The sequence below is a fragment of the Balaenoptera musculus genome, chromosome 3 (genome assembly GCF_009873245.2).
Source record: "Balaenoptera musculus isolate JJ_BM4_2016_0621 chromosome 3, mBalMus1.pri.v3, whole genome shotgun sequence".
Taxonomy (NCBI): Eukaryota; Metazoa; Chordata; class Mammalia; order Artiodactyla; family Balaenopteridae; genus Balaenoptera; species Balaenoptera musculus.
In genome coordinates this window covers 134,732,293-134,759,553 of record NC_045787.1, presented here as the reverse complement: position 1 = coordinate 134,759,553, position 27,261 = coordinate 134,732,293, and the positions used below count along the sequence as shown (strand labels likewise).

At 47.0% G+C, this 27,261-nt stretch overlaps 1 protein-coding gene across 2 annotated transcripts in view; it reads right to left on the bottom strand.

The window, feature by feature from the left end:
- The window catches only part of SLIT3 (slit guidance ligand 3), a 618,363-nt gene that overhangs the window by 487,960 nt on the left and 103,142 nt on the right, over window positions 1–27,261 (bottom strand). For both annotated transcript variants that reach the window (XM_036848363.1, XM_036848365.1), the window contains exon 4: window positions 25,838–25,909. In XM_036848363.1, the coding sequence (XP_036704258.1) occupies window positions 25,838–25,909 (72 nt within the window). The remainder of the gene's footprint in view (window positions 1–25,837; window positions 25,910–27,261) is intronic.

The following is a 27,261-nucleotide window of genomic DNA, read 5'->3' as shown; positions in this document are numbered from 1 at the left end:
TGCTACACGTCTCATCTTTTCCAGTTTCTGCTTTATTTCACAACCAGCACTGGAAGTTCAGGTGAGAGAAACTCAAGAATGGTAGAAATGAGAAAAATGACACTTCCTATCCAGAAAAGTCTGTGTATATCTCCAAATCACTTAGAGAATCTGCAGTATTCTCCAAAGTGACTTTCCTACCTCCCTTCCCCCCCACCCCCCGGTGTTAAGAACAGTGATACGGGCCAACACGAAGGGAATGCTTACTTGGTTCCAGGTTCTGTTCTACACACTTACATGCATTAACTCATTTCATGCCCACAGCAATCCTGTGAACTAGGTACTATCAGCACGCCCATTTCACAGGTGAAAAAGTTGAGACCCTAAGAGGTTAAATAATCTGCCTGAGGTCAGTAGCAGAGGATTCAAAGCCAGGCAGGCCAGCTTCAGGCACTGGTCCTTCTGCTTATCCCACCTGCGGCCTAGCATCCGGGACCTCACCAACCCTTGGGCAGCACTAAGGAGAGATGAGCGATGGGGGGAGGGGCAGAGGTTGGCTGGACTCTGGAAAGTGCTCTGGCCTGGGTGGGGGTGGGGAGAGCACACAGCTCTCTTGGAACACTACCTGAGAACTTCCTAACCTCTCCACAGTGAGGATCTGAACTTTAATGTTCTGTTGAGGTTTCTGGCAACGAAGACCAGCAGTAATGAGGGAATATCCCGTGGGAGCCCCTCGTCATCTTTTCAAGCACTTCTATCCCGTAGGTCAACAGAACCCAAATCCCTCACATCCTCCTGGGCCACTCATTCTGAGCACGGGTCAGCCCCTTTCTACAACCTCACAGTAAGGAAAACAGTTTCCAGAGAGGAGGCTACGTGTCTTACGAAACTGTGACTTAGTACTTATTTCCAAAATTGTTCACCCAAATCATTTTTAATTAGGTGAAAAATAACTTTTTAGAAAAGTATAAATATGCGACCATCTTGTTTTCTATTGTTCTAAGACTGCAGAGTCTCAGAGCCCCGGGACTGCTCGATAATCTGGTAAATTCTCTGCCTTGGAGACTTTTGACAGGGGAAAATGTGCTCCACGGAGGCAGATGGTAAAAATAGCAAACATTTGCTGAGACAGTGTTAATTAAATGCTGTGCACCGTGCTGGAAGCTTTACAGGCATCATCTCATTTAATTTTTACCACAGCTCTACGAAGTAGGTGTTAGTATCATTACTTCCAAACGAAAGAAAACAAAAGTGAATCTCTGGCAAAGAAAGGAACTTGGGCAAGGAGCCCAAAGTGGCAAAGTCAGGATTCAAACCCAGGTCTGTTTGGCTTTTAGTCTCAAACCACTCAGTTATACAGACTCCCCTTCCAGCCTATAAGGATGGAAGCACCTATAAGGATCCTCCTAACAGCCGACGGCCAGTGTCTGACCTGCCTTCATCCTCAGGAGGAATAATGGGAAATAGAAACGGGAGGCAAATTGCACAGAAGCTCCCTGGACCCTGGGATGCAGCCACTGGCCAGAGACCTTGCTGGGACAGAGGGTCAGGGGGCCGTGCAGCTCTACGCCACCCCTTGGTCCACCATGGCATTGCGGGACCCTCTTATAAGTCATTCACTTAAGATTTATCCCAAATCCCGTGACCCTGGAGCGCTGTCAGCTCAGAGGGGGGCTCCTTTTCCAACTCAGGACTGTTGTAAGGGGCTAACAGAACCCTCGTTGCCTCTGGTTTCTGGGCACAGTTTCCTCGCCTGTAAAGTGGGGGGCATGAACTTCATTAGGGGTGCCTGTACCTAGGAAATGTCCTGCCGGTCGCTGTCCTGGGTCCACGCCAACGGAGCATAATATATCCCAGGGCGCCTTCCCGAGCTTGGATGGGCCTCAGAATCCTTTTCAACATATTACCCCGGGCACCATTTATCTAATCACGGTTGGCATTCAAGATGTAATCAATTTGCCATGGCTAAACTAGGAGATCTCAAAGGGCCCTTCCAGATTAATATATCATTTTATGGTATGTCTACACATGAAGCACATGAAAGCACGCATTTTTCTGGAAGAAATAACGGAGTCAGTTTTCAATGACATAACTCGGGAAAATAAATTAGCTGGCTTCTCCCAAACCTTTCCATGAGAAGGTCCTGAGCGCGGGGAACCTAGAGATGTCAAATGAGAGAGAATGGAAGAAGGTTTCACGATGCAGAAAATTAGAGAGGGCATCCCTGGCAATGGAAGTCTCCCTACCACAAATTGCTCCCTGTCAGAGAACTGCTGGCCGGTTCAGGCGGTCATTAGCACTCCCCAAATCACTTGCTAGCAACAGCAGCACTAAGATGCGGAGACAGAGGCGCCTAAAACTTGAGAGAGAAGCCATGTCACCACAAAAACAGGGCCCTGACCAAGGGATGCTGGGATGAAATGAAGTAACTGTTTCGATTAAAAACAGACCTACCCGTTTCTCTAAACCCCCTATTTGCAAAGTCCCACCAGGCAGAGGAGCTTCAAGGCCTATCCTGACCGTGTGACGCTGGAGGCCGCGTGGACTAGCCGTGGGGACTGAGTCCAGCCCTCCTCCTGGGCGGAAGGAAGCCTGTGATGTGGGGCAGGCAGCTCAGGCGTGCCCTTCCTCAGAGGGGGAACGCACACGCAGGCCAAGGGCTTCCTGGAGGGGTGCCGAGCTGGAATTCTCTCTGTGCTCCCTGACTGCACCCACGTGACAGGATTTGGCCTTGTGGACCGGAGGTGGCAGACGTGCTGTGAAGGTCCACGGACTACAAGGACGCCTGCGTTTGAAAGGCTCATGATGCCTCCCCACCCCCAAGAAGAGCATCTGAGGACCTCCACTTTGCTGGGCATCCTATCCTATGGATGGAGATCACGATGTCTGCTCTGCCCACTTCTCAGGGGCGAAAGGGATGTGGAAACCATCAGAGAAAGGTCCGGTAGAGTCTGCAACAATTTCCAAACCCAACAAAGGAAAAAGGAGCCCTGCTGGGGACCCACTCTCCCTGCAGGGGCGTGAAGAAGCAGCCTGATGGTCTCCACCAACACTGACCAATCGGTGGCCCTGGCCTTGTGGGCCTCAGCCACCTCTTCTGTGACTGCTGCTGGGCAAGGAAGAAGGTCTGGTCCCCAAATATAAGACTGCAAAGGTTATGAAAATAAATGAGCAGGGCCAACATGGGGCAGTGAGAGTGATGGGAATTTTCACACATTGGAGAGAGCGTGCTCCTTGAAAAGGGCACCCAAACGGGGCTCTGAAGACTGTTACTACATGGGAATCGGGGCCTAGTGTAGCTGCCAGAGCTCCCACTCTGAGGGCAGGGTTAAGTAATCTGGATACTTAATATGAAATCTCCCAATTTTTAAATATAGGCAACTCATTTTTTTTTCAAATTATGCAGGGCAAACACAATCCATCTGTGGGCAGGATTCTACCTGTGGGAGCGCGATTTTGCAGTCCCGTTAAATGAAAGAGTGGTTGCAAGGGAAGAATGAGGGCGATTTTTCCAAATCCTTGACTTTTTTTTTTTTTTAGCCAATCAGGTGGCTCGATTAAACAAACGAGTAAATCAACCAGCTACTCTGTGCCACATACCCCGGCAGACAACATGATCATCAAGCATGCAGTTGAGAGAAAGAGGCAGAAACAGAGAAAGTGTCCTGTTTAATAACACCAGAGATGAAGAGCAGTCCACAGAACAATGCCAAAAATATCACTAAACGTCTCCTCCATGTGGTTCTGATGCTCGTGCTGAGGACCTGGGGGGACTGATGTGGGGTGAGGCTGCCACGAAGTCTTCACTGAATGGGGAGGATTTGAGGCTTGAGGACTAGATAAAAGCGACTGACGTTTACTGGACATCAGGCCGTGTGCTAAGTGCTCTATAAAAGATTGCTTCTTTTAACGTTCGCAATAATCTTCTAACTTAGAACTCACTCTTAAGCCACTGTCTCTAGATTTGGAAAGGCCTTGGAACAGAAGGCAGGGCATCCCAGGCAGGGGAAATGGGCATGAGCAAAAGCAGGGAGGTAGGAAGGGGTCAAACAAGCGTGTGGGTGTAAGGGCAGGGGAAAGCCTGAGTGTGCGTTGCAGGTTTTCTTGGTGCCTGTGTGCTTCTGCAGGTGTCCAACACCAAGATGCCAGGGGTGGCAGCAGCCCTGAGGCTGGTGTAGCACTCCCTTGATCTGAAGCCTCAGAAGAGAGATTTTCTAAGAGGGTCCTCAGATGATGATGGGGTCCTGATCCTGTACCCCCTCCTGTGATGGGGTCCTCACAGGAGGTACAAGGGTCAGACCACAGTCCTGAGGAACAGAGAGGCAGAATGGAGAAAGGTCCCTGTGCCCAGGCTGGAATGCAGCCCACCAAGTGAAGGCATGAATATTCATTGTTCTGGAGAAGCTGCTGAATATCTGTAGGCATCCATCTCATCAGACTCAGCTGGGAAGGACTCATCCCAGCCCTGGTGGGAAAGTGGTGGGATTGGGTGGGGATGTTGGATTCAGGCAGGGATCTGGATCCCAACAACCCACCCAGAATGCCTAAGTGCCCTACAGCTATTCTCTGCTCTTGGGGCCAAAGGAATCACCCACAGATAGAGTCAAAGGGGAAGTGTTGAAGGTGGTGGGCAAGGAGAGAGAGCGAGAGGACCAGCGGGTGCAGACAGGGTAGGCATGGAGGGGAAATGCCGCCTTTCCTTTAGCAGATCAAGGAAAGCTTTGAGAAAGAGGTGGGATGTTCAGAAAGCCTCTGTAATGCTTCTTGACCTCAGTGGGAGGAAGTGCCCAGAGAGAGACCCTGCCACTGTATCAGGACCAATAATAAGAAGGCTCTCAAGGGCCAAGTTGAGATTACAATTAAATGGGGCTTCAGAATCATGAACCTGGACTGACCAATCTTTGATCCATTTTGATTAAAAGGTTCCCAGGGGAAATACTGAATCACCCTCAGATAGTTCTTTCAGAGTCCTTTTATGGCCCTTTCACCTATGAATTAACCTAATTTTTACAAAGTTCTAACCTCACATTTTCTCAACACCAGTCCTATAAAACCCAAGTCCCACCAAATGTGCCATGAACACAGATTCCACAGTCAAAAAATATTTTGGGAACTACCTGTGTACTAATTTTCACCTCTTGGAAATTTCTAATGCATATTAACATTGTAAAGGTTCTGAGCAGTCCTACAATCAAAAAGCTTTCCATATTTCCTTTAGCACAATATTTCCCAGACATATATGATGAGGATACTTTTTTCTGAACATATATTAAGATGGCACACATTTGGGAAATGTACATCTAGATTTGAAGCTGATGTTCAGATCCTCTACCTCAAATACCTCTGAGGTATGAGTTCCATAAAATCAATAGCTGCTCTCTGGCCCTACTTCCCATTTGTTATGGACTTAATGTCTGTGTCCCCCTCAAAATTCATATGTTGAAGTCCTAATCTCCAATGTAATGGTATTTGGTTGGAGGTGGGGCCTTTGGGAGGTAATTAGGTTTAGATGAGGTCATGGCAGGTGGTCCTCGAGTTGGGATTAGTGCCCTCGTAAGAAGAGTACAGAAAGCACTCTCTCTCTCTCCATCTCTCCCTCTCTCTTGTTCTCCCTCGATTTCTCTCTCGATCTCTCTTCCCATGTAAGGACACCTCATGAAGATGGCCTTCTGCAAGCCAGGAAGAGTTCTCACCAGAACCCAACCATGCTGACACCTTGATCTCATACTTCCTAGCTTCCAGAACTGTGAGAAATAAATGTCTATCATTTAAGCTGCTGATCTATTGGATTTTATTATAGCAGCCTGAGTTAAGACACCATTTATTCGGTTTTTCCACTAACAAAATAGTTTAGCACTGTACTAAACCCTGCTAATAAAAAATAGAAATATAATTCCCCACTCACAAGTAGCTCATAGTCTGGTGGGAAAGGCAGACAAAATATCAGCCTCAGAGTTGGCATGGTTGATGCTCAAATGGCAGGACCCAGAGGCAGTCTTTCTAATAAATAAGACTAGCATCAGGCTTCCCTGGTGGCGCAGTGGTTGAGAATCTGCCTGCTAATGCAGGGGACACGGGTTCGAGCCCCGGTCTGGGAAGATTCCACATGCCACGGAGCAACTGGGCCCGTGAGCCACAACTACTGAGCCTGCGCCTCTGGAGCCTGTGCCCTGCAATGGGAGGGGCCGCGATAGTGAAAAACCCGCGTGCCGCGATGAAGAGTGGCCCCCGCTTGCCACAACTAGAGAAAGCCCTCGCACGAAACGAAGACCCAACACAGCCAAAAATAAATAAATAAATAAATAAAGTAGAGAGGTGATCTGAAAGATGGGAAGACATTTCAAAGGCCCAGGGGCTGGGTTTAAAAAAAAAAAAAAAGACTAGCATCATCAGGGAGGGCTTCCTGGAGGAGGAGAGATGAGAGCTGAGTTTTAAAAAGTGCAATTTAGTTAGACAATAGGATGTGAGAAATGCCTTCCAGGTATGAATAAGAAGGCATAAAGATGCAGAGAAAATAAATCATGGTGAATTTCTGAACTGCTAAAGGCTAGCTACAGCAGGATTGAAAGGAGTGAACAAAGACATGGCAGGAGTAAGAGCCAGAGAGGGAGGCAGAGGTGAAATCCAGAATTCCATAAAGTCTCCTTTGTGCTCCTAAAGTCCCGCCAAGCTTCAAGGATGCTGCCTCTTAGATCTGGAAACAAAGGCATGGCTGTCCTGACTTTGCATCCCTTTTCCACATTATTATCTCAGCCTATGAATTCAAATGCTCACTCATCCTGCAGTAGCCTTGATGTCTCCTCAATCTTTTTTTTTTTTTTTTTTTTTTTAGCTGCCTTGGATCTTTCTGGGAATAGCTGCAGAGGAGTTTTCCCTATGTTAGGGAGGACCCGGGAATGAAATTGCAAGGCATTCTAGGCACGACTGTTGTCTTGAAGCAGCCTACCATTCTGGACAGAAGGCTGGCTGCGATCTTCGGCATGCCTCATAATCAGAGCTCCTCCTGGCTGAGGCATATTGGCTCTAGTCTCTGGATGCCTAGAACCCACCCCACTCTTTTCCAGTATGTGGCCCAGACTGAGCAAATCATAGGCCCTAGCCTCTGGCCACAGTGATTGGTCCAGGGAAGGGCACATGGCTCTAGCTAGGCCTAATGGGAGTCCTGCCCTGAGAATCTTCTGGGATGAACACCAGGGAAGACTCTTTGCTCTCTGGTCACAAAGCTGTAAGGATATGGTGTCAGTCTGCCAGGGCATCACAAGGGGACATGAGGGACAAAGCTACCAGGCAGAGAGATGTGAGATGACATTTGGAGAGTGGCAGACACCAAGTGGGCTTCGGGTCTGGGTCCTGGTGACCTTTAACACCAGCCCTACATCGTGGCTTTGTGTTCGCATCATTGACACTTGTTTGTTTTTCCTTATTCTACTTTGCTTCAGATTTCTGTCAGTGGTAATCTTGAGAGTCCTAAAAAGCCAGGTTCCTCTAGGGTGGAAGTGGTCAGACCCCAAGAAGCCACACACAGTCCCTGGAATCATTTCTAGAAGTCTTTGGAGACAGTTGGGATGTCATTAGGAAGAAGGGAAGAGAGTATCTCCTCCTCAGAGTATGACGACAGATCATTTGATGTGTAGTGTATAATGAGCTCCAGAATTGGAAAGAAGTGGGTTCTGATCTTGCTTCCATCTCTTCTTAACTCTGAGACCATAAGTTCTTTAAACCCTTTCCCTCAATGCAAATGGAGATGACTAATACCCACCTCACAGGGTTGGGAGGAAAAAAATAAAGATGCTGGAGAAAGAACTTGCCCAGAACAGAGTACAACACCAAACAACATTAATTTTCTGTGTTTCAAATTCTTCTACAGAAGGCCAACTCATCAGTACATCACAATCCATGCCAACTCCAGGAGAAGAGGAGACTGAACCAAGAGCCTTTACAGCTTGATCAAAAGAGAAGTGACAGCTGGCCCTCACCTGTCCCACCTGCATATTTCCAAATCTCTCTCTGCTTTCTATTCCCCAGAGTAGAAGCTCAGCAAAGATGAATGAATTGCAAAAAAGTTTTCCTCTAAAATGCAACTTCCCTTGGCATACATGTGATGCAAATGCCTTTTGCTCCATTCCCATTTGGTGGGATGTCCTCTCTCCCTGGCCGCATGGTCCATTAATGTACATCCACTGATACATGGATAAATATAACATATACCCATCTTAGACAGAAAATGCCTCAAAGGGAGAGGTTGGGTCTGTGTATCCCACTCCCTGCAGAGCTCAGCAGGACATCACAGACAATGATGGTAGTGATAGAAAAGCTTGGGTTTGTGTCTTATTGCCATGGAAAGAGAGAAGAAAATGAGGAGGGGCCCACTGAGCTCTTACTGTGAGTCAGACAATAGGTTTACGCTGAAAATACACCATCACCCTTGACTGTCTTCACAACCCTGGCTGTCATATCCATTCAAACTTTGGACACTGAGGCTCAGAAAAGAAAAATTATGTGCCCACCTGGCAGAGCTGGTCTATGATCATTTGACCACGCCTGTGGTTCCCCTACCTCCCACCCCTAGTACATGGTCAGGCAGATTGGGTTCTCAGCTCCACCACTGACAAATTAGCTTGAGCAAATTTTTTATCATCGCTGAGCTCCATTTCCTCTTCAATAAAAGGGAATAGTTAGACCCACCTCACAAGATGATTATGAAGATTAAATGAGATCATGAAGATGATAGGGTTTAGAACAATGCCTGATGCTTTGTAAACACTTAACAAATGGTAGCTGCTGTGACATGGCTGTGTTATTTACTATTATTTCCACTATACCCTCCTGCCTTTTTAGGTTCAGAGGCCAAAAACTATTCCGCAAGAGGTACTTTTGCTCCTGTTTTCAACCTGAGATTTCTACAGCTGCACCACGCACACTGGTAATGTCTGCCGGCCTGTGGACATAACCACTTTTCCCACACCCATTGCAGAAGTTCAGGGCATCTGGGTCTGGCTCCAGGCTGCCCCAAAGCCGAAAGAACTTCTCCCAGAGTGTACAAGAGCCAAGGCTCTCCTTCTACCCTGGCTGCAGCAGAGCTGGTGGCGTCCACCTCCCCCATGAGGAGGACATATGGACCATGCTCTCTCTCTGTCAGTCAGCATTGCACAGGCAACGCAGGCCATGAAATAAGCTTTTTATCACCCAGGCCTTCTTCTCTTTGGTTTTCTCTTGCTGCCTGACAAACAATTGTTATGTTTCCCGACATGATAAAGCACTCTTGGTTCTGCTCCACCAGCCACCCCACAGTGAGTGTGGATGGAAGAAAACAAGACCCCCTCACTTCTCCTTGAGCTTTGGTGTGTCTTGTGACTTGGCTGCTCACATGTTCCCTTTCAACAGCCCTTCTGCAGAGAGAGGCAAGGCCGAGATAAATCCTCCCCCACTGCCAATGCCTTCATCCTTCTTTTTTGTTGAGAGGCAGTGAGGCTTAGCTGAAAGAAGACAGAATTTGGAGCTAGACAGGCAAGGTCTGAATCCCAGTTCTGCAAATTCCTTACTGAATGACCTTGGGCAAAACACTTCACTTTTCAGAGTCTCAGTTTTCTCTTCTGTCAAATGGGTTCATAATCCCTACTAAGCCACACAACTGTTGAGAGAAGCCACATGAGTAGAGGCAGAAGCACTGCAGAGCGAGTGATGACTATCCTAGTTGCCATCCAATTTCCTTGAAATGGGATTGAATTGTCTGAAAAAAGAAAGTTAAGGGGAGTGATCCAAATTAATCTCTCCATCTCCATATAAAATATTTGTCTGAAGGTTCTTCTGGCAAAGCAAGGATTGGCAAACTTTTTCTGTAAAGGCCACACTATAAATATTTTTGGCTTTGGGGGGCCATATAGTCTCTGCCAATAACTAGGCCCCTCTGCCACTGTAGCACACATAGGGCCACAGACAGTATGAAAATGAGTGACTGTGGCTATGTTCCAATAAAACTTTATTTACAATAGCAGGTGGCAGCGGGCTGGATGGGCCTGCAGGCTGTGGTTTGCCCACCCTGGCCTTAGCTGTTTAGAGTTTGGAGCTGGAGAACAGCATCTTCCTTGCCAGGCAAACCAGCATGCCGACATCCTCTTTCTGCCAGCACCCTCTCAGAAACCCACCTGTCAGAGAGTCAGAGCCCATGCCAGCTGCCCAAATTCCCTCTCTGCCTTTGAGACACTGGAGGTTTAGATTTATGGGCATGGCAATTTGTTTCACATAATCTTGTCCGTAATTACACCAGCAGCCATTAGGTAAATGATTTGGCCCTTTCCCCTGAGTGATATTTCCCCCCCTGAAATAAATAGGGGGGGGGGGACTTCTCTCCCATAAGTTAAGCATATTATTTGCCTCATCACACAAGGCAAATGCGGTAGCTCCGAGCTATTAGTCTATCACTGCAGCGATCAGACTGCCAGGAGCCAGAAGTAATTTACAACAGGGAAGTAAACAGGACCCCAGATAGATAAATAAGAGGCCCCGGGCGGGTCTGGGGCCTGAAAAGATTAAGTAATGAGAGTATCTAGCGAGAGATTTAGTGCTAAGTGAGCTAGGACCAGAGCAGCCTCCTACGGAGGAATCAAATTATATCATTGGAAAGGGAGATTATTGAAGCCCTTCATGCTGAGCCGGGAAATCAGCACTTCTTGGGAGGGGAGGGCTGCCGTCATTAGCATAGCAACTGGGGACTCTGTGCTGAAGTCTGGCTAATTAGCTGCAGGTAAATGGTTATATATGACAGGTAAGCAGGGTGCGGTGCCCCTGCCCACTAGGAAAACCCGGTCAGTTCCTCAGTGGCTGCTGGGTTATCCGTAACAGGCTGAGGTCTTTTTTCTTAAATGAACAGGGGCCTTATAAAGATGTGTCCTCAGAGAGGTAACTACCTGGAACGGGAAAAAATAATGTTGCTGAAGTTGATACCAAGTTGACTCTGGCCTTTTAACTTCTGAAATTCCTAGGAGGTGGAAATTCAGATGCACCAGGCTGGCTGTCCCTGGGAGGTCTGCAAGCTCCGGGAAGCAGTCCCCATCACCACACTCCCAGAAGACTTCCTCTTCACTTCCCTTTGATGGTACCGCCATTCCTCCAACAGCAGGATGGAAACCTTGGGGGTCGGCCTCTACGCCTTCCTTTCGGTTGCCTATTTTGTTGATTCTTTTCGAGGAATGGCTCTCAAGTGAGGTTGGTTCCCTCAATCCCCTTCCTCAAGTGTGTCGTGACAATAACCCCATGGAACTCGCAACAACCCTTTCACAGGTAAGAATTGCTCATCCTTACTTGGATGAGCAAATCCATCGCCAATATCACCTCTTTCAAAAGAATATCCTTTTTCTTAAAAGAGAGACTGCTACCCCAGGCAGCCTGACCCCTGGAAACACCAATCCTTAATCCCTTGTAAGCCAGTGATCCTTCTTCCATGGTTTTTCTTCTTTGCCACTTACTGAAAAATCATGGCAAAGGTAAGAACATATCTTTGGGCTGGGCCCACAGCACCAGACGAGGAATCCTAGGGCTGGGGTTTGTGAGTTCCCTACAGCTCTGTGCCTCTATTTCTCCAACTGTGAAAGAAAGGCATAGTTCTAGAAATTATAAAAGTGCCGTCCAGCTCTGGGATTCTATGAAGATGATGTCCTTGCCTCCTGAGGGGTTGCTGTAGAGACAAGAGTTGACACAGAGCTTGGTACAGAATGGAGAGGCACATGTGTGATCAGAAATTCTTGCAGCTGCCTTAGGAGGAACCAGAAAAAGATGAAAATAAACCCGAGATACATTTCCCCCCAAAGATTCTTATTTTCTTTCTTTCCTTTCTCCTTCACTGTATCTTTACCATCTCTGTTCCATGTTTACTTTTTGGTGATTGTTGTTCTTTTTTCTCCCTCCCTCTCTTCCTTATTCTAGGGTTTTTTCCTTTCTCTCCATCCTATCTTCCCTTTCTCCCACTCATCTAATGAAAAGACCCCTCCTCTTTTCCTCATGACATGGAATTAAAGGTGGTGAGTGGGTCAAGTCACTGTGAAGAGTAGCATCTCTCCTGATCACAGCAGCAGTAAAGCGAGTCTCGAAGGCCTGCATTCCCAGGGCAGCACCAGCGATCACCCATTGCTGATTGATGCCAGGTTTGCAGAAAGGAGAAGTGACAGGTAGGGGCAGAGGGCTGGGAGGGGGAGAAGAGGAACAAACAGTAGGTTGGTGCTATAGCTAGGCCAGCCAGAGACCCAGAGAGAGTCCGTTTGGAAACATTAATATTTTGATGTTCCAGTGTGGTTCTGGTTCAATTATTTTAGAAGACATGGTTGACTTCAGGTTTGGACTAATTCACCAGATGTCTTTCAAACAACCTCTGGTTTAGATCTCAGTTCAAGAAAAAAAATAATTTGGAGGTTTAGGTCAATGCCCAGTAAATTAGTGTAATCTATTCGTTTTTTTTCCAGACTAAGATTTGGTTTTTGTTTGAGTCCCCACAGGTCTCTTTTTTGGAAAGCCTTCACTGAGCTGAGCCTTCCAATAGCTAGACAACTCCTTTCAATGCCCATTAGAAGTAAAACAATCAATGAGGCCTGGAGATGAAGCAAACACAGTTTATTTTTTCATTTCATTGTATCACAGAATATTATTCCCAGGTCTTTGAAAAAGTGTCAAAAAATAACATTCCCTCCCTAACTCAGTCTTGGACACTGGCTCACATCTGCTAGTGGAGGACCCCAGCATGGGCTGTTTCTCTCTCTTTGGTGGGAGTTTGAAATCCCACCCCGGTAGCCCTTGAAGTCAGCTCACCTCCATGCTGTGTGGCCCACCTGTGTGTGGATGGGTTCATCCCATGAAGGCCCTCTCAGGACCCCAGGGCAGGGTCCTTCTACTTTTTTTTTTTTTTAATTAATTAATTTATTTATTTTTGGCTGTGTTGGGTCTTCGTTTCTGTGCGAGGGCTTTCTCTAGTTGCGGCAAGCGGGGGCCACTCTTCATCGCGGTGCGCGGGCCTCTCACTACCGTGGTCTCTCTTGTTGCGGAGCACAGGCTCCAGACGCGCAGGCTCAGTAGTTGTGGCTCACGGGCCTAGTTGCTCCGTGGCATGTGGGATCCTCCCAGACCAGGGCTCGAACCCGTGTCCCCTGCATTAGCAGGCAGATTCTCAACCACTGCGTCACCAGGGGAGCCCCCTTCTACTTTTTAAACCCAAGTAATTTGCCTTGCAAAGAGTGAAATAACTAGAGGCTAGAAACTGCGGGAAGAAGTCCAATGTGTTAGTTTTATCTTCACTCTTGTGTGTGTGCTTGTTGAGTGTGCGTGCATGCGTGTATGACTGTGTGTGCATATGTGCGCACACATCCTATTAAATATCATTTGGGGCTTTTTCAGGGCAATGAGGAGAGAGTGCTGGTTTGAAGCAGAAGCTGCCTTTGACCATATATTGAGAGTAAAAAGCGGATTGTGGAGAGACCAAGTTCCTTCTCTCATTTACTCTTTTATAGAATACTTACCAAGTACCCACTGTGTGCTAGATACAGTGGTAGACAATCATAGGGTCAACAAGACAGACAAAATCCCTGCTCTCAGGAAGCTTAAAATCTCCTGGGGGATGCGTGAGCAGAAAGTAAACAAATAAATGAGCAAAAGAATTTCAGGTAGTGATAAGTGCTATGAAGAAAATAAAGCTGGGTCACGTCATAGACAGTGACTGAGAAGGAAGGGATGTTACTGTAGGTAGGGTGATCAGGAAGGGCTCTCTAAGGGAGTGATGTTTGAGCCAGGACCTGAATTTCAGGAAGGACCTGGCCATGCCAACATCTGGGGTCAGCGTGTACCGGCAGAAGGAACAGCAAGGCCAAGGCCGTGAGTTGAGAAAGGGACGGGAGTGTTGGAGCATCCGGAAGAAGGCCCAGGAGGCTGCAGCGTGGAATGTGGGAAGCGTGGCCTAGGATGGCACTAGGAAGAATGGTGGGGCCAGACTGTATAATGTGGGAGCTTGGGTTTATTCTTAGGACCGTGTGAAGTCACTGGGAGGTTTAACGGGGAGAATGAGGAGATCTGATTGGTCTTAAAACAATCATGGAGGCTGCTGGGTGGATGATGGATAATGAACGAACATGCGTAGAAGCAGGAAGATTTAGTGGGGAGGTCCTTGCAGTCATCTCATGGAGAAAGGATGGTGGCCTGTACCAGGGTGATGGCAGCAGGTGGTAGACAACTGATACAACGCATGGTGACAAACTCTGTGCAGTCGCCTCACCACTCCTATCAGCGACTCTCCACGTGGGGAAAAACTGGCAGTAGGGTACTCCCTGGGCAACTGGTCTTTCCCTGCTGCTGCTTTTCCGGCCTCATTAGGCCTAATGATCTCCCATCCTTCACTCTCACTTAAATAAAGGAAGTGCCATGCACAGGGCAAGAGGATCTGCAGAGAGCGCCATTAGCAGTGGAAACCATAACAATTATTTCCTAAGATAATTTTGTTCAGTGGCTGAGCCCTTGGGAGCTGGTAGTCGACAAAGCTCTGCTTTGTGTTGTAAAATGGAATGAAAGTCTCTTCAGGTCTTGGGTAGAAGCCTGACCCATGCACATCTCTTCCAGGGAAAAGAGGAGCTCTCTCTTGAGACCAGAAAACATTTACACTAATAATTTACTGTCTCTGACACAGAACTGCCACTACCATCTCTATGCACCAAAAACACCAATTATATGAGCCAAGGAGACAAAGTGTCTCCTGTTCCACCACCGCTGCCACTTTTCTGACCTCTGATATCTCCTCACAGTGTTGCTCAATAATTTGAGCTAATTTAAAAGTCAGTATCTTGCACTAAAGTGAAATTATATCTGTGCTTTCATTCCACAGCCTGGAAGGGATCTTCATTTATCTGTCTGGGATTCTCATATAGAGAGGAGGCTTTATGTGTTTGTGTGCGGTATGTTATGTGTATGTGCATGTGCTTTTGAAATAAAAGGGGGAATAGAGGAGAAGACGTGGAGACACAGGAAGGAGATGATTGGGGCCGTGATATTAATAACACTGATGATTCAGGCTTTCATTCTATATTGCTACCACTGATTTTCATTTTTTTAAAAATCATTAAAGTTAGGTCTCTCTGAGCATCTTGATCTATGGCTTAGAGTTTCCTAAATCCCAAATTCAATGAAATTGACACGGAGGGGATCAGTCCTCGGCTACCCTTTCACCCTCTTAGAAACGCAGTTTTCTCCCCTAGACAGAGCATTCTGACCTCCCAAAGTCAAGATGCTTTTCACTGGGAGAAAAGTTGGCATGACTCTGTGTATATTTCAATCAAAAGCTGACTCACTGACGAGAAATTTGAGTCCAGAGCCCTAGACATGCCAATGAGAGGCCAAACTATCAGTTCCATAGCTGAATACTCCACTTAGCCAACCACGGGGAGGATTTTTGGCTACACAACAGGCAGCACCAATCAAGACAAGTCCAGACTTCCAAGCAGGCTACATCACCATAAGCAGGGTGAGGAGAATTAGAGAAGGAATGATGGGAAGAAAGGAACATCATGAATAAAACATTAAAATATTCTTCTAAACCATGAATCAAAAACTCAGGCCCAGCACACCACATTCAGGCAAGGAGCGTGAAATTTACTTAAACTTCTCTATTTCTATTTGGTTTGGACAGTGCTGTGTTATCATAGTTTTGCTGTTGTTAATACGGTGTCAACACGTTCATTACAAGCTTCAGTCTCCAGGACTTTGTAAATGGATTGCAAACCTTACAAATGGAAATTAATGCTCAAAATCCGGGATACTGAGCCCACAGGACAGCCAGAAGAAAGCCAAAGTTACAGACTTTTGTGTACGTGTGTGATTTGAAATTATGCTAGAATTTAGGACATCAAATTAAAATGCTCTTTGTCCCCTGGAGAGATTCCCAAATGTTGGCTGAAAATGAGAGATGATTAGGCCCTTTAGAAAGGTTTCTGTTGCTGCTGAATGTGATTCAAGAAAAAATATTTCAAGATTATGAGATGCGGGTACAGTAGCATCATTCAGGCCATGGAAGAATGTGTGTTTGGGGTCTGCCCACCTCAAAAGGCTGATATTTTTCTATATGCAATGTGGCATTTCCCTGACATTTTCCATTCCCCTGACAGTTTCTAACTCCAGATAAGGAGAATGAGGATCCCCAGGGTGTGGGTGAAGGCTGGCCTCTGGTTCTCATCTTCAGCAAAGGGCTTTGTTGCCAACGGACAGCACGGTCTCTATCTGAGCACCCTTGGGGATGTCCGCACAGCCCGGCCGAGGCTGGCCAACTCCACCGCATTGCCGCACGGTGCTGAGAGCAGCACATGCTCTTCTGCAGAAAGGTTCCAACTCTGCAGGTGGGTCCCGGACGAGGAAGTGTGAGAAGGCGCCAGGTGGCGAGAAGCCCACACTCACACCCTCTGGGCTGAGATTAGACACGTCTGCATTCTGGACTCAGCATCCCAATAACCAGCATATGGCAGTGACACACACACGCAGTAGGTGTTCAACGGATGCTTGAATTGCCCCTGGTCACACAGTTCTCCACCTCGGAATTGGGCAAGAATGTCCCCAATAGGGAATTGACCACATGCCAGGTATCAGCCTGGGTGTTTGTTTTATTTTTCCATTTTCCCAACTCACTGTTTTCATATCCAGGACAGAGAATGCACGGATGTACCAAGGCTTTTGGCTTTGCAAGGACTTGAGCTCTTCTTGCCATCAGCTGTTTCACGCACCAGCTGAGCTAAGATTCAGGAGGTCTCCTGAAGCCCTTACACATATAACCCTTTCTCCCTGCATTTTTCCTTTTTCTGTAGCAATTCAATTGGCACCCGGGCTTCACCATCGTCACCAGTGTCCAGTGTTTTTCACCAAACGTTGGTCTGACTTCCTGCAAGCGTGGCTTTTTCCACCCTGATCCATGGCCTGACTCTCAAACGTTAACCCTTTCCACACATCCTCGGAAAACCATCTTGGAATCCCCACCAAGCAGACCAGCAAAAACCCTTACCTTCAAACCAAAGAAAATACTAAATCCATGAAATCACTTAAGCCACCCTTCCAAAGCGAGGGAGACTCAAAATGTTTTATACAGCAACCTATAAGAAACTCATTTTGTGGGATGTTTCACATTCCAGCCCATGGTTTATTCCCCCATATATCCCTGCCAGTAATGTCAACCAGATGTGGCAAAGAAGTCTGCGCAGAATTGTAAAAATTACAAGCATATTCTGTAATTCCAAAGCATTGTAAAGTCACAGCTTGGTTTTCTTTCTTTCTTAAAAAAATAAAAAATAAAAACTTTCCAAGCTGGCAGAATGTTCTCAAGTACAAGTATTGCATGATCACTTTAGAAAATTCTGCTGCTGGCCCGAAAGGCTAAAGAATTTGAAGATGTAAAACCGCACTCTACCTTTGATAAATTGTAGGGAACTTAGAAAAGTCTATTTGCAAACATGAATTTAAGTCTATAAATTTTTCTCTTTCAATATTTCAAGTCTTAATATCCTAGATCTCAGATATGAGCATATGTTCATATACACTCATATGAGCATAAAAGTACAAATACTGAACCTTGAAAGCTACAGAGGTCCATGATTTTTCTCTTATTCTCCCGTCTACCCAACCTTCTTTTTCAAGATGTATTTCAGCACAAGCGGCACATTATAAAGCAGAAAGATATACAGAATTGGGGGTCAGAAAGACCTGGGTTTATTCCTCGTGAGTTAGTTAAACTCCTCAACCCTCAGTTTCATCATCTGTGTAGTGGGCATACCTACCTTGAAGGAGGACCAAAGAAGATGGCAAATGCATAAGGTGTGCAGCACACAGTAGGTGCTCATGAAATGTTTGGTTCCTCCTCTGATCCCAAATCTATAAAATAACAGGGGTTGTACTAGATCAGGGTTTCCCAAAATATGCCTCATGGGTGACATACACCAAAATCACCTAAGGTGCCTACTTACAGAGTCAAATCCCTACGTCCATTCCAGATCTAATGAAACTAGAGTCCTTGGGGACGTAGTCTGGGAATCAGCATTTTAATTAGAACCTCAAGGGATTAGTTTTTTATATGCTAAGTCTGAGAACCACTGTAGTCTGGATCCTCGCTCTGCAAAGTGTGGTCCTGTAGAAATGCAGACTCTTAGGTCCCACCCCAGACCTGCAGAACCAGAGTCCACATTTTAACCAGATTCCCAGGGGTTCAGATGCACAGTAAAGGTTGAAAAACACTGGCCCAGATAACTTTTATTCCTAGCTCTGAAATTCTATAGTATGAGTCCATAAGGCAATTCAAAGTATTAGCCTTATAATCAGCTCTGTGAATAAGGCAACAGGCTTCTGTGCTCAGCTGGATAAAGGCTCAGTGGAGGAGAGAAGAACAGAAACCTTCCCTGCCTGCCTTCTTTCTTCGCTCCGGCTTCAGGTACTACAGAGAGTGCAACTCACACAAAACAGAAATCCCAAGAGTGACAGGGCACCCACTGTAATCCATTATCCGTCCACACACAGATTAAAGCTAAACCCGTCTTCAGGCACATGATGAAGCATGCAGGTGATGAAGCCTGCCATAAAGCAAATGGAAGGCTGGCCTCACCGCAGTGCTCGGTGATCGGGGAAATGTTGGAGAAGGAAATGGAGCTCCAGTTTGCAGGGACTTTTTCCATGAGCTTTAGGCAGCCGTGCCCCTGGAAAAAGCGACCCCACGTCTGCGATGGTGAGGCCGGTCTCACCATCCGTCCCCTGGCCTCTGAAGGCTGCGCCAGCCCAGGCCAGAGGCAAGAACAGGTCTCTGGGATCCAGCTCCAGGTAGGCAAGCAGGCAGGCAGTCTCTGAAGCCCCCATGGTCCTGATGGATTGGTTTTCCCATCGCCCTATGATCATTTCACCACATCAGATAACAACTCTGCTGGAAAACTGAATAGTATGGTTTTTGTTTTCTCCACTGATTTTTCACTTTTATAGCATCGTTTCACATCAATACAGAGTTTTATGGAGACACATATTGCATGTAGTTATGTTTTAAAGGTTAGTGCAGAATTGGAAGACTAAGGTGGCTACAAAAGGAGCTCTGAGTAGCAGAAGGTACTACCTAGAGGTACAGGGTTCCAGTCATTCAACAGATCTGGTCTCATTTAGGGCTTCAAAGAGATAAAGGAACTAGAGCACTAACTGAGCTTCTATGAGGGGCTGCTGGCCCTTTAGTTACTGACTTCTCATAAGTATGGAAATTGTGGTAAGGATGTGGGCTCTGTAGTCAGGCAAGCCCGGGTTTGAAGTTTAGCTCTGTCAGTGACTGGCTCTATGACCTTGGACAAGCTGTCTAAATCTCTAGGACTCGGTGTGTTTATCTGTATAATGGGGCTAATGTAGTATCTAACCTCCCAAGCCTGAGATTGAGGAAGAGAATCTATCTAAAAGCAGTTCGCAGAGCACTTGACCCACAGTAAATATGCAATGCACGCTTGGGAACTATTATGTGCTAATGTGTTCATTCGTACGTTGAAGCCCTTGCCCCCAGTCCTTCAGAATGTAACTGTATTTGGAGATTGGGTCTTTAAAGAGGTGACTAAGTTAAATGTGGCCATTAGGGTGGGGCCCTAAGCCAACATGACTGGTGTCCTTATGAGAAGAGGACAGGACACCAGAGGTGAGCGTGAACAGAGGGACAACCATGTTAAGAGGCAACAAGAAGACCACCATCTGCAAGACAAGGAGACAGCCCTCAGGAAATCAATCCTGCCAGCACCTTGATCTGAAACTTCCAGGCCGCAGACTGTGAGGAAACAAATTTCTGTTGTTTAAGCCATCCGGTCTGAGGTACTTCTTTATCACAGACCTAGCAAACTACGACAGGAACTATGATGATTATCCTTATTGTATTGCTAACCAACCAGAGACTGAGAAAGTTGAGGTCACTTGCCCAGGGTCAGTCACCAGAGGGCAGGATCCAAACCCAGGTCTGGACAGTTCCAAAGCCCCTGCTCTTTGCTCTAATATTGGGTTACCTCAGAGAAACATTAGATCACCTTGCTGAATGCAGTTTCTGGCTTGTTTGGGGATACAGGGCATGGATGCACATGGCTGGGTGATAAGGGCAGAAAATGGTAAATACGAAGGAGAGGTACAAGCTAGCAGAAATGAGAGTTCAGGGGGTGGCCCACTCATTGCAAGTAAGTTCCGTGGAAACTGAGGTCTCACAACTCTTTGGGAGGGAAGCAGCCCCACCAGGACAGCAGCCCCAGTGACTTGGGGCTAAGTTGGCTGGTCACATTTCATGTTGTTTTCAGCTGCCCGGGGATTAACTTCCCAAGTCTCTTGCAACTCCACTGACCCAAGTGAGCGACAGCGGTTTAACCCCAGTGGCATGTTTTAAATCTGCCAAATACCTAGTAGGACTGTGTGAAGAATAATCGGGGGCCTCCATTCTGCTGCTAGCACAACTGCTTCTTCAGCAACAGGCTTTAAACCACTACCAAATATGTAACGGACTCTTTGGACATGAATCCAGGAGACGTGGACCAGAAGGACCCCAGTGGTCTGCTCATCCTCACGTGGCAAAGTCAAATTTAAAAAAAAAAAAAAACAGTTGTGAACCACGGTGTGCCTCTCATCCCCTTCAAAGCTCCCTAATCTGGTGCAAGGCAGACAGCTTTTAATTACTGTTTTCATCTCGTCTTTTGCTTCTTCTAAGGAATTTCTGGCGACATTAACCACGTAACTTCCGAAACACCAGAAATCCTTCCCTCCTTCCCCCATGTGTAGGTAAAAGAGAAAGCTTGAAGGAGAGGCCAAAAAGGAGAAATTCATAACTTACAGACCACGTAACAGACCATGCTTCATCCCAACCTCTCTAGATGAGGCCCAGAGAGATGAAGTAACGTGCCTAAGGTCACACAGCTTGTGGGTGGCCGAGCCAGTAGGAGGATCAGGATCTTCCCACTCCCGGTGCAGTGCTCCCTCAACCCTCATTTATTTTGGAGCCTGAACTCTTTGAGAGGTGCTGAAATGTTTACACCAGAGATGCCAAAGCCCCAGCATATGCACCATTCCTATCAGTCAGCCAGCAAAAGTTAACCATAGCCGTCTTTCACTGAGCACTTTACTACGGGCTATAGTCAATGCTAAAGGTTGTCCCTGGGCTATTTCCATTTACCTCACAACAACCTGGAGAAGTAGGTTCTATTATTGTCTACTTTACTGATGAAGAACCTGAGACCCAGAGAGGTTAAGTAATTTGCCCATGGTCTCACAGCAAGTAACTGGCAGCCCCTTAACCTTTTCACTTTACTGCCATCTCCTGTGCTCAGTCAAGAGTGATAGGAAACCTAGAAAGAGCAGAAGTACAGTCCTGACCCTTGAAAATCTTATAATATACATCAGGACAGGAGTGAGCTAATATTTATTGAGTGCCCAAAGCAGGAAAGAGACCTTGCTGGGTGTTTTACAGACCACAGTGGTATTACCTAAGCCTCAGGGCACTTCTGAGCTCTAGGATTCTATGGCTCGTGCTCTATGCGCTGAAGGACAGAGTAAGAGGGAAGATACATCACTACTATACACATGTACCAATGAATCAGATGGTGCTGCATCTAAGGGGGGTGGGGTGGAGTAACCAGCCAAGGCCTGACAGAAGCACTTGGATGTATGACAGGTCCATCACCAATCCTTTTTAGCATGACTTCAGCTCTCCACAATAGTTAGCACAGCAGTGTGGCATGGTAGAAAACAGAGGTACTTTGCAGCAACACACATGCATTTCTTTCCCCATTCCGTTGTATCATGGTTATACAACTATGGGTAAGTCAGATAACACTTCTACGCTTTAGAAGTAGATTTTTTTTTTAAATAAATTTACTTATTTTATTTATTTATTTTCGGCTGCATTGGGTCCTCGCTGCTGCGTGAGGGCTTTCTCTAGTTGCGGCGAGCAGAGGTAGAAGTAGATTTAATAATGATTCTCTTTGCAGGATTGGTGTGAAGGCTAAATCTGAGTATTGAGGCAGAGTGCCCAGTGCTGCTGCTTAGAAATACGGGATATATGGACAAGTAATTTAAACTCTGGGCCTCAGTTTCCTCATCTGTAAAAGTGGGAGTATTGAGGCAGAGAGTTAATTGTAGTAGAAAAAAAAGCACAGGCTTCGGAGTCAGATTACCCACATTAGATTCCTGGTTCTGTCGCTGAGTAACTGTATGATGCTGGGCAAGTTCTTTGACCTCTTTGAGCCTCAGTTTCACATCTACAGAATAGTACTCATAGTCCCTACCCCATAGCATCGTTAGGAGTGTCAAACAAGTTATATGTGAAGTGCTCAGAAGAGCACCCGACACTCAATGTGTTTGCTATTGTTATTATCTTGAAGCGTTATTGTGAAGATCCAAACCATTCAATGAAAGCACAGGGAACTGAACAGACTAGATGCTCAATAAACTTGTAGATGTCTGCTGTGTTCAAGTCTAGTATGTCTTCCCCTGTCCTCTGATAACAGAATTACTCTTCCCTTTGGGAAACCCATTCCCAGGCCCTGCACACCCTCATCTGCAAACAACTGTGATGGACGCATGGCCCAAACTTGGTCAATCAGAGGACATCATCTCACCAGCAATAGCATCTGCTCAGAGCTGGACATGCGACCAAGGTAAGCAATTGACCCTCAGTTCTTTTCTGCAGGACTGCTGTCGAGGACACCCTCTCCACCCTGGTTGCCAGGTTACTGCCCTCAGAGTCTTCTGCTTTCGCCTGCCATCCCGTGCACTCTTCCTAGGGCTGGAGGGAGTGAGATGAAGTCCCGATGACACCACCATGCCCCTGGATCCAGCTGTTCCTAAAGCCAACCATAACTACCACTGGCCTTCTCATGCACATTAACTCACATATTTCCCCTCTGAGTTAAACTAATTTGTCACATTTCTGCCACTTACTAGTTAGTGGTAATATTATAATCATATATATATAATAGGTTCTCAACAAATATTGTTTCCCTTTCCCATCACTACATGTATTATACGACCATAGCCTTTCCAAAAGGTATTTTTCAGATAATCATTGAATATTAAGCAGTCTTTGTCTATAGATCTAATAAGAAAAGGTGCGTCAGAATTGCTGTTTAAACTACATGGCCGACTGTGGAGGAGACAGCCACCCAGCAGCCCCATTTAGCATTCCCTGGAAAATGGCTCACTGCGTCTATTGAGATGCAGTGCTCTTTTAAAACAGAGCCAGTGGCATATGTATACACACTCATGATTGCACATTTATTGATTTCTAATTTGTACCCTGCTTACTTCCACAAAGGCCCTGGAGTGGCTGACAAAATAAGACAAAGACACAATAGGGTCATTAAGAAAAATCAAAGATCAAGCCCAGAGAGAAAAAGGGATTGCTGATTATAGCCCAGACCTGGGTTAATAGAGCTGCTTCAGTGAAAAAAAGTATGTATTTAGCTCTCAGCTCTTTGGCAGCCATTCAGAATGTGTCATGATAGGGCACATAGAGAACTGGGCAACCTTCATATCTGCAGTTTAACACCCAGCACAGAGGCCAGGCTGGAACAAGCACCTGGGAAAAGCTTATTGAATGAACGAATGAAGGAATGGTGGATAAAAGATTCAAAGTTTCCTCAGAACATGGTTCATACCCTGAGGCCTGTATCATTCATTTATTCATCCACCCATTCCTGAGTGCCTGTGTGTCACATTGGGCCTGGCTGGGGACCTGGAGAGGGGCAGAAACCAAAACGAGCCAAACGTCCTCCCTGCCTTCCCAGCTGCAGCTCTCTGGCTTGAGGGCAAAAGCTCCGTGCGACAGATCTCAGGGCCCACGGCAGCTCCTGGTTTCTTCATGTCTCCCAGAGAAAGGAGATTAGAAACAAGTTGTGAAGATGGGAACTGTAGGAGTAACAGTAGCTATCTTGGTAATTGGACTCACACAGCACTTTAAACCCTAGAAAATGCATGCCCACCATAATCTCATCAGATACGTACAGCTCCTTGGTGAGGTGGGTAGAAGGGAAGATGGGGCATCTCCCATTTACTGATGAAGACATTTAGGCACAGAAGGGAAAGTGGCTCTCCCGACCTCTTTCAGTTAGAAAGTGGCCTTTAGGACACTGGACTTTCCCATGCCCCTGTGCTACCTGCCTGGGCCTGGCCCCCAGCATGGCAGAGACCTGTTATCACGGCCTGAAACTCCTCCTCTGCCTGGATCAAGACCAGCCCCGCCTAAAATGGGCCTCACCTGGTGGCCGTGGGGAGCAAGAATCAGTCCCCCTGACCTCCTGCAGCAACTGGAACTCTCAGACCTACCCTCTCAAAGCTGCCCAGCAGCCCCAGTCTCATAAGCACCTTTTACTTGCCTCAAAAGTGACGCTGAGATTCCAGATGAACAGCATACAGTCTGCGTTATTTAGTTAAAAGCACAAGGTAATGCTGGGTGGAGAGATGGCTATTAGGTGAGCATTTAAGGAAAGAACTGTACAGGGAAGAGGAAGTTAAAAACCAGAGTGGTTTCCCCATCTGCCCACTTGCTGTTGCTCGTTCAGCCCAGCAACAGCACCTCATGCACCCTCACGTCCATCATGGTGGATTCAGAGCGGAAGAGTGGAAAGGGAGGCATGCTCTTTCCCTCATTTAGCACCGTCAGCCGGGTGGACTGAGCCAGAGAAAGGGAGTACCAGCAAGAGGAGACCGTGACAAAGTACAGGTGTGTCCCGGAGAAGGCAAGCAAGGTCGCGGTACCCTTGAAACACGAGCCAACCCCAGTCCGTTCCTGTTGCAGCCAAGTGCCCTTGCAAGTACATTTATGTATATAGTCTCTGTGTGTGTGTACAGAGAGAGATACCGATTCCTAATTCAGAACTCATTCTTAAGTGCACACGCAAACAGGCGTTTCATATTTCCCAATTTATCTACACGCATCGGCGGACTGCCTACAGAGGTATTAAACACAGCCACTGGAAATGAGAAGGGAGGCTACCACTTTGCAGCCTCCCCGGTAAGGTTAGAGTCTTCCCAGCCAGGCCGTAGATCTCACTGCCTGACTGCTAAGCAGTCGGATACTTATTGCTCCAGCCAGAAAGTGAAGCCTTGGGCAACCAATTCACCCTATAATGTACACTAGTTACTGCCGGTAGGACTTTCAGGTTCAAAGTCATGGAGTTGTTCACTGTCAATAATTAGCACTTGCCTAATAACCCCAACATATGAATCACAATCTCCATCGCGACGTGCAACTCCAGCTCTTCAGTATCCAAACTCTCACGCTGAATAAATACACAGAGAATCTGCAAGTCTCCCCCCAACCCCCATTATACCCTGGACCATTCCGAACATAAAGCAAAATTCAAAGTGTTTCTTTTCCCACAAAATCACAGATCTCCAGACCCAGGGTTCCCAGACTGGCGGCGGTAGGAAGCAAGCAAAGGGCAGAAATCCTTCTAGCCAGCAAGGAGGTGAGGTTGAAATGCTTAACCCAAACCACTGCCCTCCTGGCAGTCTTGTGTGAATCAATTTACCTCCAAGCCTATCCTCAGGGCATTTCCCTGAGGTTAATTCAGACCCAAGTTAAAAGGAGGAGTTTCCTCCCTCCTTGCAAAGGAGAGATGCACTACCACAGGTCCACAGCCCTCACCGGCCACTTAAGCGGATGATCTGGGAAGGACGGACGCACGAAAGGCGGGCTGGAGGGGAGTGTGAGGACCCAGCACGCTGAAGCCTGGCTCCAAGCGCCCACATGCGCGGACTCACTGCCAAGGTCCACACGGCTCAGGGCTCCCCACGCTAAGGCAACCGCATCCTCGGCGTCAGCAAAGCCAGACAAGACACCAGGTAGGGAACACAACTCCATTCTACTCACAGTCTGGTGAGCTTCGGGTTGCTCTGGAAAAGCAGTTCCGGGAGGACCTGGAGTTTATTCTTGTTCAGGCGCCTGAAGGGGGAAAAAAAGAATGAAAAGATGTCAAGGGGACATGAAACGGGATCAAGAGTATATACAGACACCCCTTCGGTCCATCGATCAACGGGTATTAAGAGGCTTCTAGATCTTTCAACGTGGGATGCTCAGCACGTGTAAGGCATACTCTTAACTCGCGGAGCTGGGAGTCAAGTTGGGGATAAAAAGGCAAAGGTCAGTCGGAAGCAGGAACACAACATGCTTCCTGCCACACCCCCCTTCACGAGCCTCGGAGAGGCATCACTAACTGACCATGACATTCTTTCCCACGAACCTCAGACAGGCTTTTGAACTTTTCTCAACATGTGCCTGCGGTAGCTAGCTATTGCCAAGTGATGCAATGGGCATGTTAAATGGGTCCCTGAAAATAAACAAAATACCAGAGAGAATATTCCAGATCCTAAGTGGTGAGGAGCAGTGGGACAGATAGCAGTCGTTATAGGAACAGAGAAGAGGGTGGGGCAGATCACCAGGGGTTAAAGGGCCAAATGGAATCCCTGCCAGCCTGGCTTTTCAGACCAGAGCTGGGCTGCATTATGACTGCCATGGGCCCTGAGCACTTTTGCCTCTGTGGGCCCCTTCCCCTATTTAAAAAAAGTAAATATTGTATTTTATAACTATGTTGGTATAAAAACAAATATATTAATATTATATAACATTTACTTTGACCTGAACACTCATCCCTTTCCTCTAATGTTAAAAGAAATTAAACCATTTTCATGGGTCCCTAAAAAGTACTGTCAGCCCTGGGTGCTGTCCCCGCTGTGCCTAATGGCAAAGTCGGCCCTGGGTCAGGGATCATGGTCGAGGTGTGTAGACCTAGAGGTAAAACTCAGCCCAGGAGGGGTGTCCCACGTTGGGTGGTGGCAACAGAGCCAGACTCTCTCCTGAGAACGGTCCATGCTGATGCCCACAGAAAAGAAGGCCATCTGAGTTTCCGAGGGACCGTAAGTCGTTGTGGTTTCCACGAAGCCTGCTCTCCCGGGAGTGTGAGGCCAAGAGGGAGAGCCTGCCCCGCGCTCATTCCCAGGCCTCTCTGTCCAAGCATCTTTACGCAGCCTAATCAGGGAAGCCCAGACCAGGGTCCCCAAATCTCCTGTCCCCAGAATCCTCAGAATCTCACTCTCCAGAATCTCCTCGTGCAAAAGAGCAGTTTATAGCCCGGCTGAACTTCTCCGCTTAAACTGTGCATATTTGGCTACATGGAAAACATGTATTATCCCATCTAGAGCTAAGCGAACTGAAGAGAAGAAAAGGTGAGCTTCTTCCCAGCTTCTGTCCCCATAGCCCACACTTCCTCCACCACATCATGCAGACGTGATCCCCTG